This window comes from Ursus arctos, unplaced genomic scaffold (assembly GCF_023065955.2).
Source record: "Ursus arctos isolate Adak ecotype North America unplaced genomic scaffold, UrsArc2.0 scaffold_25, whole genome shotgun sequence".
Taxonomy (NCBI): domain Eukaryota; kingdom Metazoa; phylum Chordata; class Mammalia; order Carnivora; family Ursidae; genus Ursus; species Ursus arctos.
The window spans coordinates 32,631,601-32,653,905 of record NW_026622930.1 but is presented as its reverse complement, the minus strand read 5'-3'; the positions used below and the strand labels follow the sequence as shown (position 1 = coordinate 32,653,905).

Genomic DNA, 22,305 nt, shown 5'->3' with positions numbered 1-22,305 from the left:
ATGGCACATCTCAATTAGAATGATAAATTTTCGTTGGAAATACTTGATCTGCGTTTAGATTTTATTAAATTTACAGTTGAAAACATAGATTAACATACTGATTGTTCCAAAGATACTTTATGAGATAGATTTCTAGAAAAAGAACTGATAGATCAAAGGTTTATTTTAAATTTTTGGTAGACTTTGCAGAATTGTTCTTTATAGCATTGTACTGGTTTGTAGAGTAAACAGTACATAATGTCTGTTTTCCTTTGTTGTTTCCAACACAGGACATGATTGGTCACTCACACAGACACACAGAAACCTTATACCAAGGTAAATATTTTTACACATTTATGCTACTTGTTTTTCTTCATACTCCAATTGGAAGAAAAGGGTCACTCTCACTATAAATATTTCCTTGGGGAGAACAACAAAAAGCCAGACCCAGAAGTAATGAGAAGCTGAGAAGTATTAAGGTTGGGGGCAAGGATGCAAAAGAATAACTCAAAGAAGATGTAATCTGTTCTGGTACCAAGTAAATCAAGGTCTTAAGAAATTTACCCCCTTGTACCTTTCTTAGGAAGCTTTTGGAGGTCTCTCAAGGAGTAGGGAGTAGATGAAGAGGAAAGAGGTAAGGAGAATTTCTTAGGATAAAGATGAGTGAATGAAGATGTAGAGAATAAATTCAGACTGGAGCATGTTTTTGTCAGATCCCATGCAGAAAACAGATGGCGAAATCAACCTGAGCAATGGAAGAGAGTTTAATGAAGGGATCGTTTACAAAGATGTGGGTGGGTCGTTGAGATAAGGGAACTAAGAAGCATCTCACGGTTAGCAACAGCGGGATGCCTACTAAGCCGAGGCCTGAATAGGCAAAGGAAGAGAGTAGTTAACTGGAATTTACCAGAGCTATTACCTTAGAAGAGGAGCCACCTAGTGGGAACTGTGGCTTTAGAGGAACATAACCTCTGCCAAATCACAGGAGGAAGCTGGGGGTAAAAAGAACCCAGCCCTCTCACCTCCCTCCCAATGGGTACTTCTCCCTAGCCAAGCCGACCAGAAGCTAGAAGATAAGAAAACAGGAGTAATGCAGTGTGTGGAGGGAAGCATTCTTAGACGTGGAGCAAATGGAAAAGGATGAGTGAATCTGGGCACAAAGAAAATATCCAGCTTAGAGCTAGAGAATGGAGGACTCCAGAAAGGATATAACTTAAAAAAAAAAAAAAAAAAAAAAGACAGGAAGAAATTGATAGGTTACCTGATTTATTTGAATATGTACATTAAAGAGTATATTGATTCTTCTACCAGAATGTATGGGAGTATATTAGTGATTCAACTAAAAAGGGAAATATAACTTATGGGGAAAAGGAAATGTATAAATAAATGCTACAGGAGGGGCACAGATTAAGTACCCTAGAAGTGTAGGTTGTGGATGGGAGCAGGCAGGAGTAAGGAAGATTTCATAAGACTCTTAATGGTAGAGGGAAATTTTAACAGATAAAGAATTGAACAGGAAGGATTTTTTTTCTGGGTATAAGAAACAAATACGTCAGAGCTGTGGAGGTGGGAAATTGCAGGGCTTGTACTGGAAATAGCAAGTAGTTTGATTCGGAAGATGAGGGAGAAACAGGGGAAAGTATTCTAGGACTAATTCAAGGGGAGCCATTTGAATGACAGGCTAAGGAACTTGAAATGGGTTTTCTAGAAGTTGTTAATGTACGCTGGAGTCAAACAGAATTCAGTTTGAGGCCCAGCTGTGCCATTTAGCTTTTGACATTGGACAAGTTAGTGTGTTTACTAAGTTAGAAAATTGAGCAAGGAGATGGTTGTGAGGGTTAAATGAGACAATGCACACTAGGTACTTAGTACAGTGGTTGAATGGTACATAGTAGACCTGTGATAAACAGTAGCTTAAGAAAACGGAAAGGCAACAAAAACTTTTGAAAAGGGATACCCATAATAATAGGTGTGCTTCAGGAAAATTCATTCAGCAGTACAGCTGACCCTTGGACAGCACAGGTTAGAACTGCCTGGGTCCACTTGTTTGCAGTTTTTTTTTTTTTTCCTGATAAATACAGTATAATCCTATAAATGTGTTTTCTTTTCCTTATGATTTTCTTAGTAACATTTTCTTTTCTCTAGCTTACTTTATTGTAAGGATAGAGTATATGGTACATGTAGCATACAAAATATGTGCTAATCAACTGTTTATATTATCAGTAAGGCTTCCTGTCATCGGTAGGCTGTTAATAGTTAGTAACTCTTAACCCCCATGTTATTCAAGGGTCATTTATGCAAAGTAAATGGCAACTGGATCCAGACCAAGATTGGGGTGACTTTAAGTTCATAGAAAAACCCATGAGAGAGATAATATGAATATGATTTAAGGTAGTGGTATGAGAAGCTTGGGATATATGTGAGATATTATGGAGGGAGAATTTATGTGAGTTGGTGTAATTAATTATTAACATATTTAGGGATATTACAGTTACGATTTGCAATACTTAAATTTGACCCTGAGGGATAGCTAATTTATCTCACATGATTAGTCTGTTTAGTCTGTTTTATTTTTATGATATTCATTTTTCAAGATGTAAGTTAATATTTTATTATTAAAAACGGTTTGTCAAGGTAGGACATGTGGCTCAGTTTGGCATCACATACTGAAATTGGAGCAATACAGAGTAGAGAATAGTATTTTTAAAATGTCACTAGGAAACTGAAATGTTTGTAGCTTACTGTCAGTTTTCAGATGAGAAATTTGTATGCATTTCTACCATTTCTCCACTTGACTACTTCTCCTTTGCTGAATATTTAGAAGCTTTGAGCAATAGATGTCATGCTACCAGAGTCTAGTGTTACAGTAAACTTATAGTCTATTAATATATAAGTGAAATTAATTACTGTGTCATTTTATGAAGCAGTCAGTTGAAGAGAAAAGATGAATTCTCTCTAATCATATTTTAAAAATAAAAGAATGATGTAATTATATGATTTTTGGAAGAAGCATGTAGTCAGGGTGGTTTCATCTTACAGAGAAGTAATGGACATTGCACCCTGGATTCACATAAGGGTTCACTGATCTGGACTTTAGTTTCTGTTCTATTACCTGTAGCTCTGTGACTTAACTTGCAATGTCTATGTATCTTCTGGAAAATGGAGATATCTCACCTGCTTACCTTTCAGGGAAACTGGAGAGAGATCAAATGAGATAATATGCTTGAATTTATTATGGAAACTGAAAAACTTTACAAATGTAAGCTATGAGTATGTAAATTACTTACATATTTTCATTTCTAGCCTATTCTCTTTGGTTTCCCTGTCTAGCAGTTAACAGCCTGCCAAAAATTACCCTTTCAAATGGAATTTATCATCTTTCCAATTCTCCCCATCCTCCTCCTCAGCCTCCCAAGGAGAAAAATCTTACTGTCTGAATTCTTCTATTTTAAGAGTCCATAATTTCTCCCAGGTTCAATTGTCATGCTCAATGTTTTAGAATTATATTTGGCTACTGGTCTCCAAATCCTGTCAAGTCATCCTTTATAATAACCATTGTTTGAAGTTATCCCTTTTTCATTCTTTCTACTACTTCCTTTATCCTCCCATGCATAAAGTATTAAAACATTATCTCTACTGGCTGCTCTACTTACATTTCCCCTGGTCAACTCTGGTTACAGTGTAGATTTAACTTTCTAAAAAGGCAATTTTTGGTTCTTTTTTTTTAAACTCAGAAACCCATAGTTTCCCATTGCTTATGGGAGAAAATTCAAACAATTTAGCTTAGCATCCGGAGTGAACTCTGGCTTTATCTTCTATCTCTTACACTGGCTCTGTTCCTTATCAAGACTGTTCTTGTTCTCCAACTAGGCCATATATATTCTTGATTGGTAGCAATCTACTGGAAAGCCATATCACAAGTAATTTTATCCCACATGTTTAAAAATCCATTTCTGGTCAGTTTGAAAATGTTATAAATTACCTTTAGTCCTAGTACCTTTTCAAAAACTTGACTAACCTTTTGGACTCATTTAATCTTTTATTACCAAGTTGTTGAAGGTGATAATGGGGAGTTCAAGTAACCAACCATTTGATATCTTTGATACTGTTTGGCTTTTAACCAGTTCCTCCTGAGAATTAGCAGTCTTGAATATCTCCAAAGACCTTCAACTTTGTGTTTGATATAAGCAAATGGTTCATTTTCTCACTGAATTTAAAAAGAAAAAAAAAGTTGTCTGTAATAACTTCTGAGCTAAATACTTTGCATGATTAGCCCAAATATATTTGAGTTTTAACTTGTATTTACTTAGTTCTAGATATAGCTAAAGTTTCTTCTTTGAGAAGATAGTATATGGGCCATTCTTTCATTTTGCGGGCTTTTTTAATATGATATGAATATATGAATTGTTTTGAATACACAATGTATATGAATATACATTAGTCTTTTTAAAAAATTAATTATTTCGACGGGGTGCCTGGGTGGCTCAGTCGATTAAGCATCTGCCTTCAGCTCAGGTCATGATCCCAGGGTCCTGGGATGGAGCCCCATGTCAGGCTCCCTGCTCAGTGGGGAGTCTGCTTCTCCTTCTCCTTCTGCCCCACCTTCCTGCTCTTGCTTTCTCATTTTCTCTCTCTAATAAACAAAGTCTCTTTAAAAATTACTTTGAGTATCTTTCCAAATGTTGATTTTCTGCCACTTGTATATCTTCTTTGGTGAAATGGTCAAATCTCTTGCCCTGTTTTAAAAAATGGATTTTTTGACTTAATGAGTTGTAAGAGTGTTTATAGTGGACATAAATATTTTGCAGGTATTGGGGCACCTGGGTGGCGCAGTCGTTAAGCGGCTGCCTTCGGCTCAGGGCTTGATCCCAGCGTTCTGGGATCGAGTCCCACATCAGGCTCCTCCGCTAGGAGCCTGCTTCTTCCTCTCCCACTCCCCTTGCTTGTGTTCTCTCTCTCGCTGGCAGTCTCTCTCTGTCAAATAAATAAAATCTTTAAAAAAATATATTTTGCAAATATTTCTCTCTCTCTCTTCTTTTTTTTTTTTTTTTTTAGCATGCCTTTTCATTCTCTGAACGTGATCTTCTAGTGGGATATTTTGGGGTGGCATATTTTGCCACCCTTCAATGGATTCTAAAAACTTTGTACAATCCACAGATCTTAGCAACTGACTAGATAATAGGGCTTTAATAAGATCAAGATCTTGGACATAGTGGTATAAATAACAACAGTAGGGAAGAAGTTGAGGTCAGTTTGGGATATATTGAAATTGAGATTCCTGGAAATATCCCTATAGAAATGTACTTTCTGTTCCCTCAACCTAGAACCCTTTATTTCTGGATCTTCCCGCAGCTGACTCTTTTTTTTTTTTTTTTTTTTTTGTCATTTGGGTCTCAGTGCACATATCACCTCCTAAAATAGGCCTTCCCTGGCCTTCTTATCTAATGGTGCCCCTTCCAAACATCACTGTTTATTATATTAGTTTCACTTTCTCTCTAGCTCTTTAGCTGAAGTCATCTAATCATGTTTGCTCTTTATATTATCTGTTACTTTGCCGAAATGTAGGCTCCGTTAGGACAGCAGGATCCTCTCCTGTCTTGGTCCAGTGTAGCATGAAAATTTCCCCCTCTGAATTAACTATGGTTCCTGTCTGTCAAATTCTGTTGTATCTTTTTGGATCCTTAACTTCTCATTTTCTCAGCATCATAAGCTATTCATAATATTTAAAATTGATCCAGAAGTTGTAGTTAAAACAAAGAAAATATGTAAACTGCATTTTTGTTTGAACCTTACCCTAGAGGTCAAAAGGTATCATTAAAAATAATCTGCAAAGGGTCTTACAGTTAAGCTTACTTCTTTCTCCTCACTGATTTCAGGTAATTTACATTGATTTTAATTGATGTCCATTAAATATTGGGGGGGATTTACATTTTTACTATTTCATACCAAGAAATCCTAGCCATCTGCGAACAATTAGATATATTGAATTAATCTTTCTCTCTCACTCTTTCTCCCTGAAAAATACTGCTGACCTTTACACTTGATTGTCTCTCCTCTGTTTTACAGAGTAAGAAAGTTAGCCTGAGTTCTGTGAAAAACCAGAGAAGAAAAACTAAGAGGATAGTAGACAAGATCTTTCCAATTTGCATAACGTAAGTTCTTTTCACTATTCTTGGCCTGAATCTTCTGTTAGCTGACAAAGCTGTTTCTATGGAAACAAATAGTCCAACTTCTTAGAATGTCGGAGGAATGCTGATCACTTAAAATGAGACTTCCCAGCTGCTAGTCAAAAGGCGTTGCTTGTGGGAGAAGGCGAGGAAGGATAAATTGAAAAAAAAAAAAAATCTAGAGTTCTGGACACTAGCGTAGACGACCGTCTTCATGTTCCCCAGCTGTCACACAAATGGTTCTGTTTCTTGGTGTGGAGTTTTCAGTGGGCCTGTATTCTTCAAGCTATTTCAGGTCCCCCAATCTCAATCTTTTTTAATTATTTGAAACTTATTTAGCTTCCTTTTACCCCCTTCTCCTATAGCCAACTCACATAAGCAAATCTCTTTCTCTCCCCAATTGGTTTGAAATTAGCATTGAAACAGCTTTGGCCTGCCAACCTGAAAATCAGTTTTCTTGTTTTTTGGACTATGTAAAGAGTTTTGACTTCTTTTTTATTTTTATTTTTTCTTGGGTGGGAGTATGAGCTGGGACTCTGATGAGGATGTGAAATGTGGGCTTTTGAGGCATTTTAAAGACAGTGTATAATTAGGGCCAGGAACCTGTAACTATATTACCTGCATAAGGTGGTCTTTTATTTACACATCTAGTTCAGTTATTTACCAGCTTCTGAATTGTCACACAAAAGACTTTTTTCTTTTTCTTTCTCTCTTTTACTTTTGCTTGGGGCGTGTGTGTGTGTGTGTGTGTGTGTGTGTGTGTGTGTGTGTGTTTTTTAGAGAGGGAGAGTATAATTCCTTTGGATTGCCCCATTTTATTGATATGTATTGACTACATGTATGAGCTAGAGTATTCATGTGTGGTTCGCCTGTTTAAGAATTATAATGATCTTGATGCTGGAGCTATGGGACATAGCATAATGTTTCTTTGATCCTGGACTTGTGAATCTTTTATGGCCTCATGAATTAACTTGTGACCATTCTAAAGTCTTTTGGAGTGTTGTCTGGTGAGATCATTATTTAACCGAGGTGGTCTGGAAAGATTTCTTGAAGGAAATGGGGACTTGTGGTAAATCTTGCATTTGGGCAGGAAGAAAAAAATATGCGATAGGCACAAATGAGGAAGCAAACTTAGGAAGTTTGTTTTGGAAAATAGTAAAAGATAAAGTTAGAAAGTTTTGATTTACCTTGTGAGTTGAAACTCCGTTCTCTGGGCAATATGAAGGCCATTAGAAGTATTGAACGTAGGAGCGATTTACTCGTATACTTAAGCATTTGTCCCTTGCTAGATAACAGGGTTATAGAGATGAATAAGATACAATCCCTTCTTAATACCCATATGCAGTCACCTTCAAATTAATGTGTCCAAAACTAAACCCATATTACCCTTCAATTTCTGTCTTCTTCTATCTAATTCTTCTCCTGTATTTTCCATCTTAGGATATTTGCCATCCATCTGGTAATCCAAAAATAGTGCTACTGGAGTCATACTGCCTAGGTTCGTTCCTATTCTGAAACCTCCCTGTTTGCTTGGTCCCTGTGCTGGACAGTATCATGGATCCGGAGCTGAGTCAGTATGGTTCCTGACCTTTAAAGGCTTCCAGTCTGATGGGGCAGACAGACAGATAGTTACAAATAGCTGTAGTCTAATTTGATCAGAGATGTGACAGGGACTGTGGGATTTCAGAGCAGACACATAAGCAGTTTGGGGAGTCATGGAAATCTGGAGGAGGATGTATTTCAACTGAGACCTTTAAAAGGATAGTAGGCAAGGATTAGTTCCTAGGCAGTCTGATTCTGGAGCGTGTTCTCTTAAACATTTTGCTGTCTTGGGTAACTGGGTAGGTATAATGGCATTAATTAGAACTGAGAGTGGAGGAAAAGGATTAAGGAGAATATGAGGGGATTAAAGGGAAATAATGAGTTTAACTGTGGACATGTTAGTTTCTAGATCCCTATAGGACATTTTGGTAGCTAGGCTAATGGGCAGGGATCCTGTCTCTATAACCCTAGTACCTAGCCAGGAGTAAATGCTCAGTTACATTTATGTACAAATCACTCTTCTTTTCTAAATCTTTGATGACTTTCTTATTGTCTTGAGAATTAGGGACTTATGTTTAAGGCCTTTTGTAAGTTGGACCCAGTCAAACTTTCTAGCTACTATTCTCTTGTACAAGCTGACTATCTTAATTCAACTTGCCCTATTTGTACTTTTCCCACACCTTTTATCTTCCTGCCTTTTGTTCACATGGCCTCTTGCTTATTTTTCCATTCTGTCTCCAAGACCTACTTCAGCCCCCATTCCTCATCTACGAAACAGGCATATTTGGAACTACTTTTAAAGTAGTAGTGAGGATTAAATGAGTGAATACTGTGTAAAGCGTTTGCAGTATTCTCCAGCACATAAGTTAAAGTTGTAAGTGCTGCTGCTACTACTGCTACTCCCTTCTCCTCTTCCTCTTTCTCAACTCTCCTCTTTTTGCTATGTGAAAGGCAGACACCAAGTTCTAGTAATTCTGTAACCTGTATTTTTTTTAACGTAACTTTTCTTTGTCCTCACTGTCTTATTTCAGGACCACATTTCTTACAGTTGGCTTCAAATTGGTCTCATTGCCACCCTTCAGTCAATCTTAATATACTTCTGCCAGACTGATATTTCTCTAAAAGTGAGTGTGACCATGTCAATTCTGCTTTAAGTCCTATAATAATTCTTCATACTTTTAGGATAAAGGTCTAAGTCCTTAAACTCTTCAGTCTGGCCCCCTGCTTGCCTTTCCAGTTTTATCATTATTCATGTATGGTACGCTCCCATTGTCCCATCCAGCCTTATTGCATTCTATTCTGTTTTCAGAAAGTGCCATATTTTCATACTATTCATGCTTATTGGTCATGTGATTCCCTCTGCCTGGAACAGACTCTTGTATCTGGCTAATTTTTAGTTGTTCTTTGAAATATTGCTCAAAGAAATGTATCCTTATGTTTTGAGTGTTTGCTGTGACTCCTTACCACATACTAAGTTTCAGAGTCCATGGTCTGCAATCCTCTATGAATTTCTGACATTCTTAGTTGAACAAATACTTACTGGGCATTCTCTAAATGATATGTATTGTGTTAAACACTGGGGGGTATAAAAATAAGACCAGACTCGTATCTCTAATTAATTTAAAATCTAATGAGGAGAAACCAACTGGGGAAGAATAATCATTCATTTTCTTTGCTGTCTCTCCCAAGTAGACTATGAACACTCCAAGGGAAATGACCAAAATGGAATTTTAAGCGGATTAATATCAGGTTGCAGAAATTTTTCTGAGAGTAAAAGACTTAGATCCAGAAAGACAAGCATGATAATAGTCCAAGCATGAAAACTCTGACCCAGATCACCTGGCCCAGTCTCTTTTGCAAGAGCTGTAATTCCCCCCCTCCTGTGATCTATTATGGTGAATATGGACACAGCCTTACAGTTTTTAAGCTGAGAGTTTTAATTTCAGATCATAATTTTGTAGACCAACGTATAAGGTAAAAAATATATTATTCATTATTAAATATGATTTTTAATCCCCAGTAAATATTATAATTGGAAAAAGTTGAAAGTTTTAATTTTCTGGAAATATGTATACTCCTAGACTTTTAAAATCAAAATTAAGCATAGGATTACAGTAACTCCCACATACATTTCTGCTTACTTATAATGAGAACATTAAATAAGCTGAATTTGCATTACATATAATCAATATATAAAACTTAAGAACAGCCTAATATAATTCTAATAGTTCTCATTTTACTGAAAAAGAAGGCAATCCAATTATCATAAGTTATTTATGCGTAGATCACATAACGAGAGATGTTAAAATTTGGATACAAAACAGAAGTCTACCAAAATTCTTGTGAGAATTTAATGCTAGTGGCTTATATGGTTTGTACCTGTTTTCCTGCCTGTTGGTCTAGTGGTTTTCCTCTCAGTCTGGGTGGGTTTAAGAAGTCCGTGGCAAGATGTTTGAGAGAAGATTGGCTGGCATGTTAGGAATATTGTCTGAAAACTCAGCTTTTGCTGAGTTGGCATGTGCTCTAACCAGCCTGTGTACTGAAGTGATGCTCAGTCAAGGAGGTGGTAGGGTTATTATTGTAAATATTTTTAAAGTCTCGAACAGAGAAGACTAATTAGATTCAATGTGTGGGTTTACACACATATAAACAATCTGCCTACTTATACCTAAGAAATGGCTTGATGAAAAGCCAGTGTCATCCAGTAAAATATTTTTCTTGTCTAAAATATGTTGAAGTGGGGAGCCTAGGTGGTTCAGTCAGTTGAGCGTCTGGCTCTTGATTTCTGCTTGGGTTGTGGTCTTGAGGTTATGGAATTGGCCCCAAGTGGGGCTGTAAATGCAGCCTGGAGTCTGCTTCTCTCCCTTTCCCTCTGCCCCTCCCCCCACTCATGCATGATTTCTGTCTAAAATAAATAAATAAATCTTTTGAGAAGTAATAACATATGTTGAAGGATTTAAAAAATAGAATCAGGTTAATAATGGGTTTTTAAAATAGAATCAAATTAATGCTAACAATTAATATGCTTCTGTGTATTTTTTAGTTTTAAAACTTGCATACAATATCTCACTTAGAACAAGGCTATGAATAAATTTTCCAAAGAAATCTGAGCTTCAGAGAGAGAAACTGACTAGTCTTAACACCAGAAGAAGTGGCGGCGGCAGAATTAATATTCAGTTTCTGGTCTCTAAGTCCAGTATATTCTTATTTGCTGTTCACTGTGACTTTAACATTTTTTGAGTGGTAACAGATACTACAATTCAGATACTCTCAATGAATCCTCATAAAGAATTAACTCATAATTTTTTTTTTATTGTGACTGGTTATAAGGACTGATAACCCACATAGTCTTTTCTCATTTAATGTGATTTTATCCTATAGATGCCTTAGCTGCTAATTAAAGTTTCTTTTTCATTTGCTATCTCCTGCATCTCATAAACTCCTAAAAGCGAAGTGTCCCCCACAATACTACCTTAATCGCAGGTGAGCCACCAACATGGCTTGCTATATGCCCATTTCTTTAGCAGTTTACTAGGAAGTTATTTCAATCTCCTGTATTAATTGGGTGTAAAGTAGTGTGTTGAGACAACTATACAAAGATGATCAAAACATCTTTATACCTTAAGCAACCTATTCTCTACCAGACCAGTACCTAAAACTTTCTTACTTTCCCACTTTGCTAAACTTTCCAATACATGATTTTTCTCAGCTGTAGAATTGAACAGTATGCTTCAAATCATTGGGAAGGGATTTTTTTTAATACCTTGATTTTCTCAGCATTATCTATAAAATGAAAGGAAAGTACTTAATCTAGATAGCAAAATAATGTTGTACACTTATGAGATACTATATTGTGTATAGATTGGAAGTGGGCTGTGTAAAATCTACTTTTATATTGTAATTCTTACACTTTTTTTCCCCATCTTTCCCCTTAGATTTCCTTCATGGATACATTTCATAGCATTATTATGTGATGTGAGAAGTTTTTTTTTGTTTTTTGTTTTTTGAAGTAACATGGATTTTATACTACAGAATCAAGAGATTGGCTTTATAGGAGAAATTGATTTATAAAAAGTGGTACAGGTTTTTATAGATAACCATGACAACATCCCATATGAATGGGCATGTTACTGAGGAATCAGACAGCGAAGTAAAAAATGTTGATCTTGCATCACCAGAGGAACATCAGAGGCATCGAGAGATGGCTGTTGACTGCCCCGGAGATTTGGGCACCAGGATGATGCCAGTACGTCGAAGTGCACAGTTGGAGCGTATTCGGCAACAACAGGAAGACATGAGGCGTAGGCGAGAAGAGGAAGGGAAAAAACAAGAACTTGACCTTAATTCTTCCATGAGACTTAAGAAACTAGCCCAAATTCCTCCAAAGACTGGAATAGATAACCCTATATTTGATACAGAGGAAGGAATTGTCTTAGAAAGTCCTCATTATGCTGTGAAAATATTAGGTAAGTAAATACAGCAGTATAATAGAAAATGCTTTACTTTTGTTTCTCTTGCCTTCCATAAATGTGTACAGGAAAGAAGAGTATAATAGAATGTAAGTAATAAACAATTTGAATTCAGACCAAGATAATTTTCTTGCAAAGACCATAACCAACCATCATTGTTTACTTTTAGTCACATAGAGCTAAAGCATATGGCTAAAATGTTCAGTCATTACAACATGGCTTTTAGATATAATCTTTGAATTAAAAATTTCTACATGTTGGCTAACATTTATATCCTTGAAATTCAACTTCTATTTCAAACTCAAACTTTTATATCAAAATTACTGAAAAGCAGTTTTCAAATTTTGAATTTTTGACTTCCTTGAAGTTTGTAAAATTGTAATGAAATTACTATCTGTAGCTTATAATCTATTTGATTTTGTGTAATTAATGACTGCCAATAAGAAGTGGATCTGTTCCTATGGCATCATACACATAAAACATGGCTCAAAATTCTGAAATTCCATTCTGTGAAAAAAACCAAAAAAACTAGTGCCATGAGATATTAGTAGATATAAACAAAAAGAAATCTGTGACCAAATAAATTTTGAGAACAGTGGGTTAAATAAGTTAAACCTCTTATTACAGGATTTTAGATCCTTTAGAGTGTAATACGCATTATGAACTTGCAAGGGAGATTGATGTCAAATAAATGTTTCCAAGCTTAGAATATTTGATCATTGAACTTATTGCCTTCCCTTCCTACACACACACACACACACATACACACAAACACACATAAATGATCAGTGACTGGTGTTAGGGGTATACATTAATTTGTGTTCCCTTAAAACCAGGCTAACTCAAATTAAGTATTCTATTTATTGGCATTTATTATTTATAGATGTGAAAATAAAGCTACTTCCACTAATTTTCTTTTTCTACTTCTACTTTTCTGTGGAAGGAGAGAGTTTTCGTTGTTGTTGTTCTGCCATTCATTTAAATGTCTGTTGAGCTCTGTACTCAGACCATCCTATGTGATATCCACAATAATTCTGTTAACAGGACTCCATAATCTCCATTTTGGAAATAAACTGAAATTGAGTTAACTCATTGTTTAAGATTCCAAGCTAATAAGTGATAGAGCCAAGTTTGAATTTGCTTAATCTGGATATGCAGTTGGTGTACTCCAAAGAGTTTAAGTAAAGAATGATGTCCAGCATGCTCTTCACTGGATCACAACTCTTGGTACCAGGAATAGAACACCTTCTTGTAATTTTCCCAAAAATACCATATATACTAGATTTGTTCCTCGCAAAGTCTCTATATTCTAAATCTGAAACAGTTTCTACTAAATCACGTCATCTTCTTTGTTACAAATTTATTAAGGAACCACACTTCTTAATAGGAAGCAGTGTGCATGCTTCTCTGTGTTTTAAAAAATCAGATGTGTTCAGTGATAGTGAAGTCTGGTAAATGTCTTAAGGCATTATAATTATAGTGAAAACAGGCCGACAGCATCTCCCTTGCTGTCCTGTTCACTGCTCTCTTGTGTGTTCAATAAACTTGTCTTCTTTAAAAAAAAAATATATAGTGAAAACAGAAAAAATACATATTTTCAAAATACATTTACCCGAAGGATTTTATGCTCTTTTTTACAAAGAGTTTTGTTAGAGTAAAAATATTTAATTCCTCATTGCCTCTTATTGGCCCTCATATCCCACCACTCCGTTGTTGTTCTTGTTGTTTTTTAATTTTTTTAAAAAAATTTATTTGAGGTGGAATGAGAGAGAGAGGGAGAGGGAACATAAGCGGGGTGGGAGGGACAGAGGGAGACAGCGAAGCAGGCTCTCCACTGAGCAGGGAGCCTGATGCAGGGCTCGATTCCAGGACCCTGGGATCATGACCTGGCTGAAGGCAGACGCTTAACCGACTGAGCCACCCATGTGCCCCTCCATTGTTTTTTATTAAAATATTCTTGTGAATATTCTCTCTGACTTGGAGAATGATTACATTATAACATATACAGCCCAAGCCTGGATTGATTTTTCCTTTTTTTTTCCTGTTTAAATTTCTTTAAGGTTAATGTATTTGTCCATTTGCTTTACTTAGATCAGGCAGAAATGTCTATCTAATAGATAATATTCATGTACTCTCAGTAAAGAAACAAATACAGCTTAAGCCAGATTCACTTTAGTGAAACTGTTGGGTTTTTTGTTTGTTTGTTTCTTTTTTGCATAAGCACAGAAGATTGGAGACCATTTCTCTCAAAATTTTTCTTTTTTCCTATTTCTATTTATGTTGTTTGCCTACCTTTTCTGCAAGTATAGATTAAAGGACAGCTATATTTTCCTCCATTTTGCAATCCAACTGTGGTTTTCAAAAATACCTTTTTGCAATCCTTGAATTTAAGGCTGTTTTTCGTATTTTGTTTTAAAATAGTTCAAAATGTAGTGCCGGGGCACCTGGGTGGCGCAGTTGGTTAAGCATCCGGCTCTCAGTTTCAGTTCAGGTCATGATCTCAGGGTTGTGAGATCGAGCTCCCCAACGGGCTCCATGCTCAGCACAGAGCCTGCTTGAGATTCTCTCTCCCTTTCCCTCTGCCTCTCCCACTCGTGTGCGTGGTGTCTGTCTCTGTCTCTCTCTCTCTCTCTCCCAAATCTTTTTTTAAAAAAATGTAACAGGTATCTATAATACAATTTTTGAATAAGAGAATACTTAATATTTTGAGAAATAAGTACTAGATTTAATGTTGATAGACTCAACACAAGTGTGTTAAGTATAGGAAACATGAAAAGCTAGTGGAAGTTACAGAGTTGTTATTGCCAGTCAAAGCTTCATTTGTGGATATATTGAGTTTTAAGTTTTCATTTTAAGATGAAGTGTAATAGCTTTGTACCAAACGTTTTTTTCCTGTACATAATTTGCTAACGCATCAAACACAGCAGAAGTACTCCCTTAAAGTTGTGTCTCCCTGCCAGTATTTTGATTAATAAACACATGCCAGAGGCAACTTCTCAGCCTTTTTCACAGCCAGAAACAGCCACCTTGTTTTAAATGAGGGAAGGATGCAACAACTAATTTCTTTCTTTGAGAGAGAGCCATCAGTTTCCAATGATACATCATCATTTATCTGTGAGTAGAGAAAATACTATTTTAAGAATTGAAAATATGATTGGAAGGTTGGATACTTCGGGATGGAATTGATAGAAAATATTCTGAAAGGATGAATTGAACTTGCTTGTTTAAAAGCAGTCAGAATCTTATTAAAAGGGGTGCCTGGGTGGCTCAGTCTGGTAAACATCTGCCTTTGGCTCAGGTCATGATCTCAGGATCCCAGAGTCTTGGGATTGAGTCCCATATCAGGCTCCCTGCTCAGCGGGGAGTCTGTTTCTCCCTCTGCCCCTCATCCCGCTCATGCTGTCTCTCGTGTGTGCTCTCTCAATAATAAAATCCTTTAAAAAAAATTTTAGAACCTTACTAAAAGTTAGAAAATGGTGATGTGGGAATTTAATTTCAAATAATTAATATTAGCATTATATATTATAAGAATTTTTATATATTAGGGAAGCTTTCCTTAAAATTGACATGAGTTATTAAAACTTTGCTGCAGATAAAATCTCATTGTCTTGCTCTCTTTCGTAAGTAAAACAAACTACTTTGAGAGGGAAATTCTGAGAAGATAACAAAGCAGGTTAGAGTAGGATGAAGTAGAGTAGAATCATTTTTCAGATACCTCTAGATTGCAGGTGCCACTGTTTTGTTTATTTTTCTATTCACATAGAAGTAATTTTGGGCCAGGGCTGTAGACAAGTAAGTATTATAGAATATTTAAAGGGAATAAAGTAGGAAACACTGTCATCTATCACATATGAAGAAACCTTAGGAAAGGCATACCCACCCACCCACCTACACCCATGAGGAGCTGTTTTGTGCTTAATAAGGAGACTGTTGAAATTTGTGATTTAGGGGCTTTGTAATTCATACTGGATGCTATTAGTGTGAAGATAAAAGGTACACCAAGGGGCAGAAAACTAGGATGAATAAAATACTTCATTATATTAATTAATAGCATGTTTCAGTCTTGATTAGTGTCTACATATTTTTGCCACATGTCTTTGAATATTCAGTTACAAAGTCAATAGTATTCCCATATTTGATGTTACAAAGTAAAATATATCTTCTACATTTCTTTCTGTTATTATTTGACTTTTGACTGATCATGGGATATACTGGATATACTGGAATTTTGCTAGACTGTGATAAATGTTTTTAAAGATTGGCTTTATTTAAAGTCAACAAACAAAATTCCAAAGCCAGTAGACCTCGAAAGTTCAGCCTACTTTTGAAAATCTAATAATTATTATTAAATTTTTCTCAGCTGCTATAGATGTTTCCAAGCTCTTTTAGTCATTCTTTGAGGAACTTTTTTTTTCTGGGAGTAACATGATTAGACTTATGGGTACTAGATTGGATGTTTAAAATGTTGGGTGTGTTTGAAAATTTTCTGATTTGTTCAGATTAATAAAATTAGATTAGAAAAGTCATTATAATATGTGTATAGTCATATAATGTTTGGTTGTGACGCAGGTATTCTCATCCTAGATTTGGGGCTTCAGTGACAGTTTTTCATTGTCTATTTTTAGGGGTAAGATTTTTCTTGTGCTGTCTCTCTTAACTGTCTTTGCCTATATACTTAGCTGGTATTTGTTTTTAATTTGTAACCCAATTTGTTAATGAGTAATTACTGTTCAGGATTTTTCATGAGCTTTTTTTTTTTTATGATATTATGTTAGTCACCATACAGTACATCCCTGGTTTCCGATGTAAAGCTCGATGCTTCATTAGTTGCGTATAACACCCAGTGCACCATGCAACAAGTGCCCTCCTCACTACCCATCACCAGTCCATCCCACTCCCCCACCCTCCTCCCCTCTGAGGCCCTCAGTTTGTTTCTCAGAGTCCATAGCCTCTCATGCTTCATTCCCCCTTCTGATTACCCCCCCTTTCTTTATCCCTTTCTTCCCCTACCAATCTTCCTAGTTCTTATGTTCCATAGATGAGAGAAATCATATGATAATTGTCTTCCTCTGCTTGACTTATTTCACTTAGCATTATCTCCTCCAGTGCCGTCCATGTTGCAGCAAATGTTGAGAACTCGTTCTTTCTGATAGCTGAGTAATATTCCATTGTATATATGGACCACAACTTCTTAATCCATTCATCTGTTGAAGGGCATCTCGGTTCTTTCCACAATTTGGCTATTGTGAGCTTCTGATTTAAAAAAAAAAAAATTCATTTGACTTGGTCCACTGCCAACCAAAATTCAAAGATCTGAATTTTATGTTCTTAAATTTGGAAAGAAAAAAAGAAAAAAATCTACCTCTGTTTAAGCAAAAATTTCCTGAATGAATGTTCTGATTTTGATTCAGCAGATAGATATACTGGAAACTGATACAGTTTCCTCATACTCAGAAATATTAAGGTCCTCATCTGAATATTCAGTTTGTCCAGTTTAGGAGAAGAGAAGAAATCTTTAAAAGTTCAGGAAAAAAGTCGTAAAGTTGGTTGAAATCTAGAAATTTCTGAGGATAGGTTAAAGAAATCTGTATTATTTAAGCAATGAGATGGAAGATTCTTAATGCTAGAATAGATCTCTAGAAACTGTCTTTTCATTTGGGTGAATGATAGCATAAGTTAAAATACGCAGAGCTAATCCAGGGCAGGTGGTTATCACCATTACTTTGAAAGTTCTCCAGAGATGGAGATTCCTTGGGTAATTTTATTTTTTACCTTTAAAGCCAAAAAATTCTCCCATGTTGGGCAAAAAGACATCTCAGGACAGCTTTTCCAAACAGATCAACAATGTAATCAAGCCCTGGAATCTGCAAAAAAAGAAAAAAAAAGTTCATCTTTTTTATTCCCTTGGTGTGGCAGTAAAGCACTGCCTTAGAAGTCTGAAGAAATGGATTCTTCATCCGGCTGCCATTTTTTGTATATGGCTTTATTTTCTCCAGAGGTTTGATCTGAATTACATATGTCTCTAGTTTGGAGTGTTTGGGGTTGTTTTTAAATTGGGAAATGTTTCTCAGGGTTTTTATGAGGATTAAATAAAATCCCACATATGCACATAATATGATATTCAATATCTTACTATTCAGTAATGGCAATGACTAATATGTAATTTGGGCCAAATACACACTTACAGTTTTTCAGAAATGGTTGGCAATGTTTAATTTTAAAAGCTGAGCTTAAGTGCGTGTGATCTCAGTTCAGTCTGGTAATATTGATTAATAAGTCTAAAGACAATTCCTAAGAAAGATAATTTCACTGAAAAGTTTTTGCTAATTAAACAACAAAACGTGACTAGGACTTCAAAGAGGTGAGTGAAGTTGCAAGGAGTGATAATTAGCAAGTTTAAATTGGTCTTGGTGTTAACCTAATAATCTCGAACCTTGAGCCCAGTTACATGTTTTTATATATCTAGCATTGGCAAGGTCCTCAGGTTCTCCCACAGCCCATTACTTACGTAGGTAGGTACAGGGTCATTAGCCTGTTTGGGACTCTGTTGTATTATTATGCTTTACAGCTTTCCTATTCCTGTAGATCTGATTGTGATCCCTGACCTACTGAGTGAAAAACATTTCCAGTTTGGCCCGGAGTTGTGTTGTTTTGGTTTTTTTTTCCTCTTGGATATTAAACTGCTCGATGGTCTTTGTGGCTTTACAACTCAGTATGCACAAATTGCCAGATTTCATCTTTGTCTGGAACTTGCATTCCCTTACACTGTCCATTTTGGACTAACAACAAAATTTCCCATTTACTATCTGACCAGTGTCTTAACTGTGAACTGATCTGAAATAAGGTCGTTGATCTCAAGTTGTATCTCTTCATTAAGCTGTTCCTAGTCTGAGTTACTCTTCCTTACTTTCCCTAGTTTTTCTCTATGACACATGACTATACTATCTTATTTTATACTTAAAATATTCTAAATATGAGAATTATATGTCGTGTTTACCACAGAGCAGAAAAAGGGCAACAAAAACGATTTGCCAATGAGGAAATAGAATAACTATAAAAAACAGACACAAAAACTCAATATAGAAGTCAAAGTTATTTAGTATAGAAAAAAATAGGTTTGACTGCCTTTGTCTCAAGTATATTGTGTCTGAAAATATTACAGCAACTGATGTTAATAAAGCCTTTAAGTCAGTGGTTCTTAACCAGAAGGGTTCATTATAATAAACTTAAAATCAATATTTATGTATATTTATATTTAATGACATATTCAGGAAGACACAGGAGATTCTAATTGCATTTGAGGTAGAACTCGAGACATATCTGCAAATTCCCTTAGTAATTCTCATAAATATCCTCGATTAAAAATCATCATTCTGATAAAGCAAGCAAAGGTAGTTACATTCAGTATGTTCTGCGTAAGACTTCAGGGATATTTATGTAATCAGTTTAATTCCAGTCATTAAGAAAAAAAAGAAAACTAGTAGAAAAACAGGTAAAAGATAAGTAGAAAGTAGATGAAAGAAGACATACAAATGACTGTTAACCTTGTGGAAATATATTTAACCTCACTACTAGTCAAAGAAATATATTTTTTCCTAACCAGATCACCAACAAAGGAAAAATTAATAATCCTTAATTTGGTCTGTTTGTAGGAACAGGCACTCAAGTTAATTACTGGTAGGAGTATGAGTTAGTACCAGTCTGGGGGGCAATTTGTAAGTATGTATCAAAGTTTTAAAGGTTTTTATTATCTGGTAATTTTAGGTGTTTATTCTAAAGAAATTGGAAAATAACATCACAAAATATGTACTATGTGACCTGTATGGTTAAATGAACATATTTAAAAAAAAAGTCTGAAAGGCTGTATAGTATAACAAATTAACACCAGTAATTATAGCTGGAAGATAAAGCAACAGATTTTTTTTTTTTTAATAATGTCAGTATTACAGTATCCTTATGGGTGGCTTTTGTACTAGGAGAGATTAACACAGAAGTTCCTTTGCCCTTAAAAGTTTAAATATTCTTGGGGTTGAAGAGACAATAGAGAGATGGTTCTTTTTTGGGCTGATTAAAGTTGCTTATTGATTACAGTCAGTGGTGAGATCTGAAGCCTTCATTTTTCTCATTGCCCTGACAACCAGTCTGAACTCATTTAAATAATTACTAAAATTTTAAACAGGAATCTCATTATCTACCCAGTGAAGTCTAAGATAGTCCTCCTAAGATTGTAGACAAGTACTGCCTTAACTACTTTGTTGGTTTTATAATTCTTTTTCCTTTTAAGATATTTAAATGTTTTCCTCTTTTGCTGTAAAGATACTTTAAGCCCATTGAATTCTTTATTCTCTTAGGAATTCTTTATACACTTAGGTAATTCAGTGGTAACCTTTTTGAATTTGATGGAATCTGACATTCCATATTTTTTCCTCCCAGGTTTACTAAAGTATATTTGACAAGTAAAATTGTATGTATCTAAAGTGTACAATATGATGATGAGATGTATACATTGTGAAATATTTAGCACTATTAAGTTAATTAACACATGCATGACTTCAGTTACTGTGTGTGTAGTATAAGAACGCTTAGGATCTACTCTCAGCAAATTTCAGTACACAATACAGTATCATTGGCTGTAGTCATCATGTAGGTCCTCAGAACTTATTCACCTTAAAAGCAACAGTTTGTACTCCGACAAACATCTCCCGGTTTCCCCTATGTATATTCTGTCTAGCGTTCTAGATACCATCTGAGCGTATGGTTAAATTCTAGCTATTTCTCAAGTTTTGTTTAGCTCAGGGTCACCCAATTGACAGTTTTGACTTTCCAGTTTTTTCCCCTAGCTATTTGCTCGCATTTTAAATTACTGAAGAGCATATCTGTATATTTTATAGGGACTAAATCTGTTTTGATTTGGGGGGGAAAGAGGAACCTTAAGAATCAACTGAAGAACTATTCAAATCTATGAAAGAATTTAACTGCTGGAAAGTAGTAGGTTATAAGATACATGTATAAGAATCAGTAGCTTTTCTGCAGACTGTATATGAAGAAAACTAACAAAAAGACTTAAGCTGAGAGGGTTTTTTCCATGTGACTGTGTATAAGACAGTAGTATCCACTGTAAGTTTTTCCCAGACTCATAGAGGTTTAATTTCAGTCAGAATCTCAATAGACTTTTCTTTTTGGAGAAATGGGAGAGAGTGGGTAGTACCTTGAAAAAATTATTCTGTAACTCATTTTGAATGGTCAAGACATTTTTGAAAAAGTAATGAGCAAGTACTTGTCATATCAATATGAGGAAGGACTGTAATGCTACTATAATAAGACACTGTAGTTCTGATAGACCAATGGACTAGAAACAGACCCTGTTAGATGTAAGAATTTGGTGGTATCATGAATCAGTGGAATAGTAAGGATTATTCAATAAATGGTGTTAGAATAATTGTTAACCACTTGGAAGAAAAGAAATGAAGTTAAAATTTCCCCTCAAATCTATACCAGAGTAAATTCTAGATGGATTAATGTTAATTCTGAAGTAGAAGCCGTAAGAAGCCAAACGAAATGTAGGCAAATATTCGATGACCTAGCAGAAGGAGTTTAAAAGCCCAGAAACAGTGAAAGAAATCACCCAGGAAAAGGTGGATCATTCTTAACATATAAGAGTTGAAAACTTCTATAATAAAAGCTACCGTAAACACAGTTAACAGACAAATGAAAAAACTGACAAACTGGGGCGCCTGGGTGGCACAGCGGTTAAGCGTCTGCCTTCGGCTCAGGGCGTGATCCCGGCGTTAAGGGATCGAGCCCCACATCAGGCTCCTCCGCTATGAGCCTGCTTCTTCCTCTCCCACTCCCCCTGCTTGTGTTCCCTCTTTCCCTGCCTGTCTCTATCTCTGTCAAATAAATAAATAAAATCTTAAAAAAAAAAAAAACTGACAAACTGTTTCTGACAATTGTAACAAAGTGTACACACACACATACACATCTACCTCTTGGGGGGCTGGGAAAAAACAACCTGTGGCTCTTAACCATTTTGGGATAATCCTCTCCCAGAAAAATGCACGTGCTGATGTGCACACTAACAGGCATGTGTACACACGTACAATGCCCACAACTGTCAGTATAATTTTAGGAGACCCACATGTTCACAA

General features: G+C 35.7%; 1 protein-coding gene and 1 long non-coding RNA gene across 21 annotated transcripts in view; one reads left to right on the top strand and one right to left on the bottom strand.

Moving 5' to 3' along the window:
- Window positions 1-22,305, top strand: part of PALS1 (protein associated with LIN7 1, MAGUK p55 family member) — a 71,837-nt gene that overhangs the window by 13,575 nt on the left and 35,957 nt on the right. For 2 of the 20 annotated variants that reach the window (XM_048219809.2, XM_048219810.2), the window contains exons 2-5: window positions 270-315; window positions 3,169-3,238; window positions 6,046-6,131; window positions 11,624-12,154. In XM_048219809.2, the coding sequence (XP_048075766.1) occupies window positions 11,788-12,154 (367 nt within the window). In that variant the 5' untranslated portion in view covers window positions 270-315; window positions 3,169-3,238; window positions 6,046-6,131; window positions 11,624-11,787. Of the gene's footprint in view, window positions 1-153; window positions 316-562; window positions 614-3,168; window positions 3,239-6,045; window positions 6,132-8,719; window positions 8,813-11,623; window positions 12,155-22,305 lie in introns of those variants that run through there. The other 18 variants (XM_048219811.2, XM_026489681.4, XM_048219813.2 and 15 more) reach the window with 10 other exon arrangements.
- Window positions 15,883-18,018, bottom strand: LOC130544782 (uncharacterized). The gene is made up of 2 exons (XR_008961368.1): window positions 17,930-18,018; window positions 15,883-17,410 (listed from the first exon to the last, which is right to left on the bottom strand). It is a non-coding gene; the product is annotated as an uncharacterized LOC130544782 (long non-coding RNA).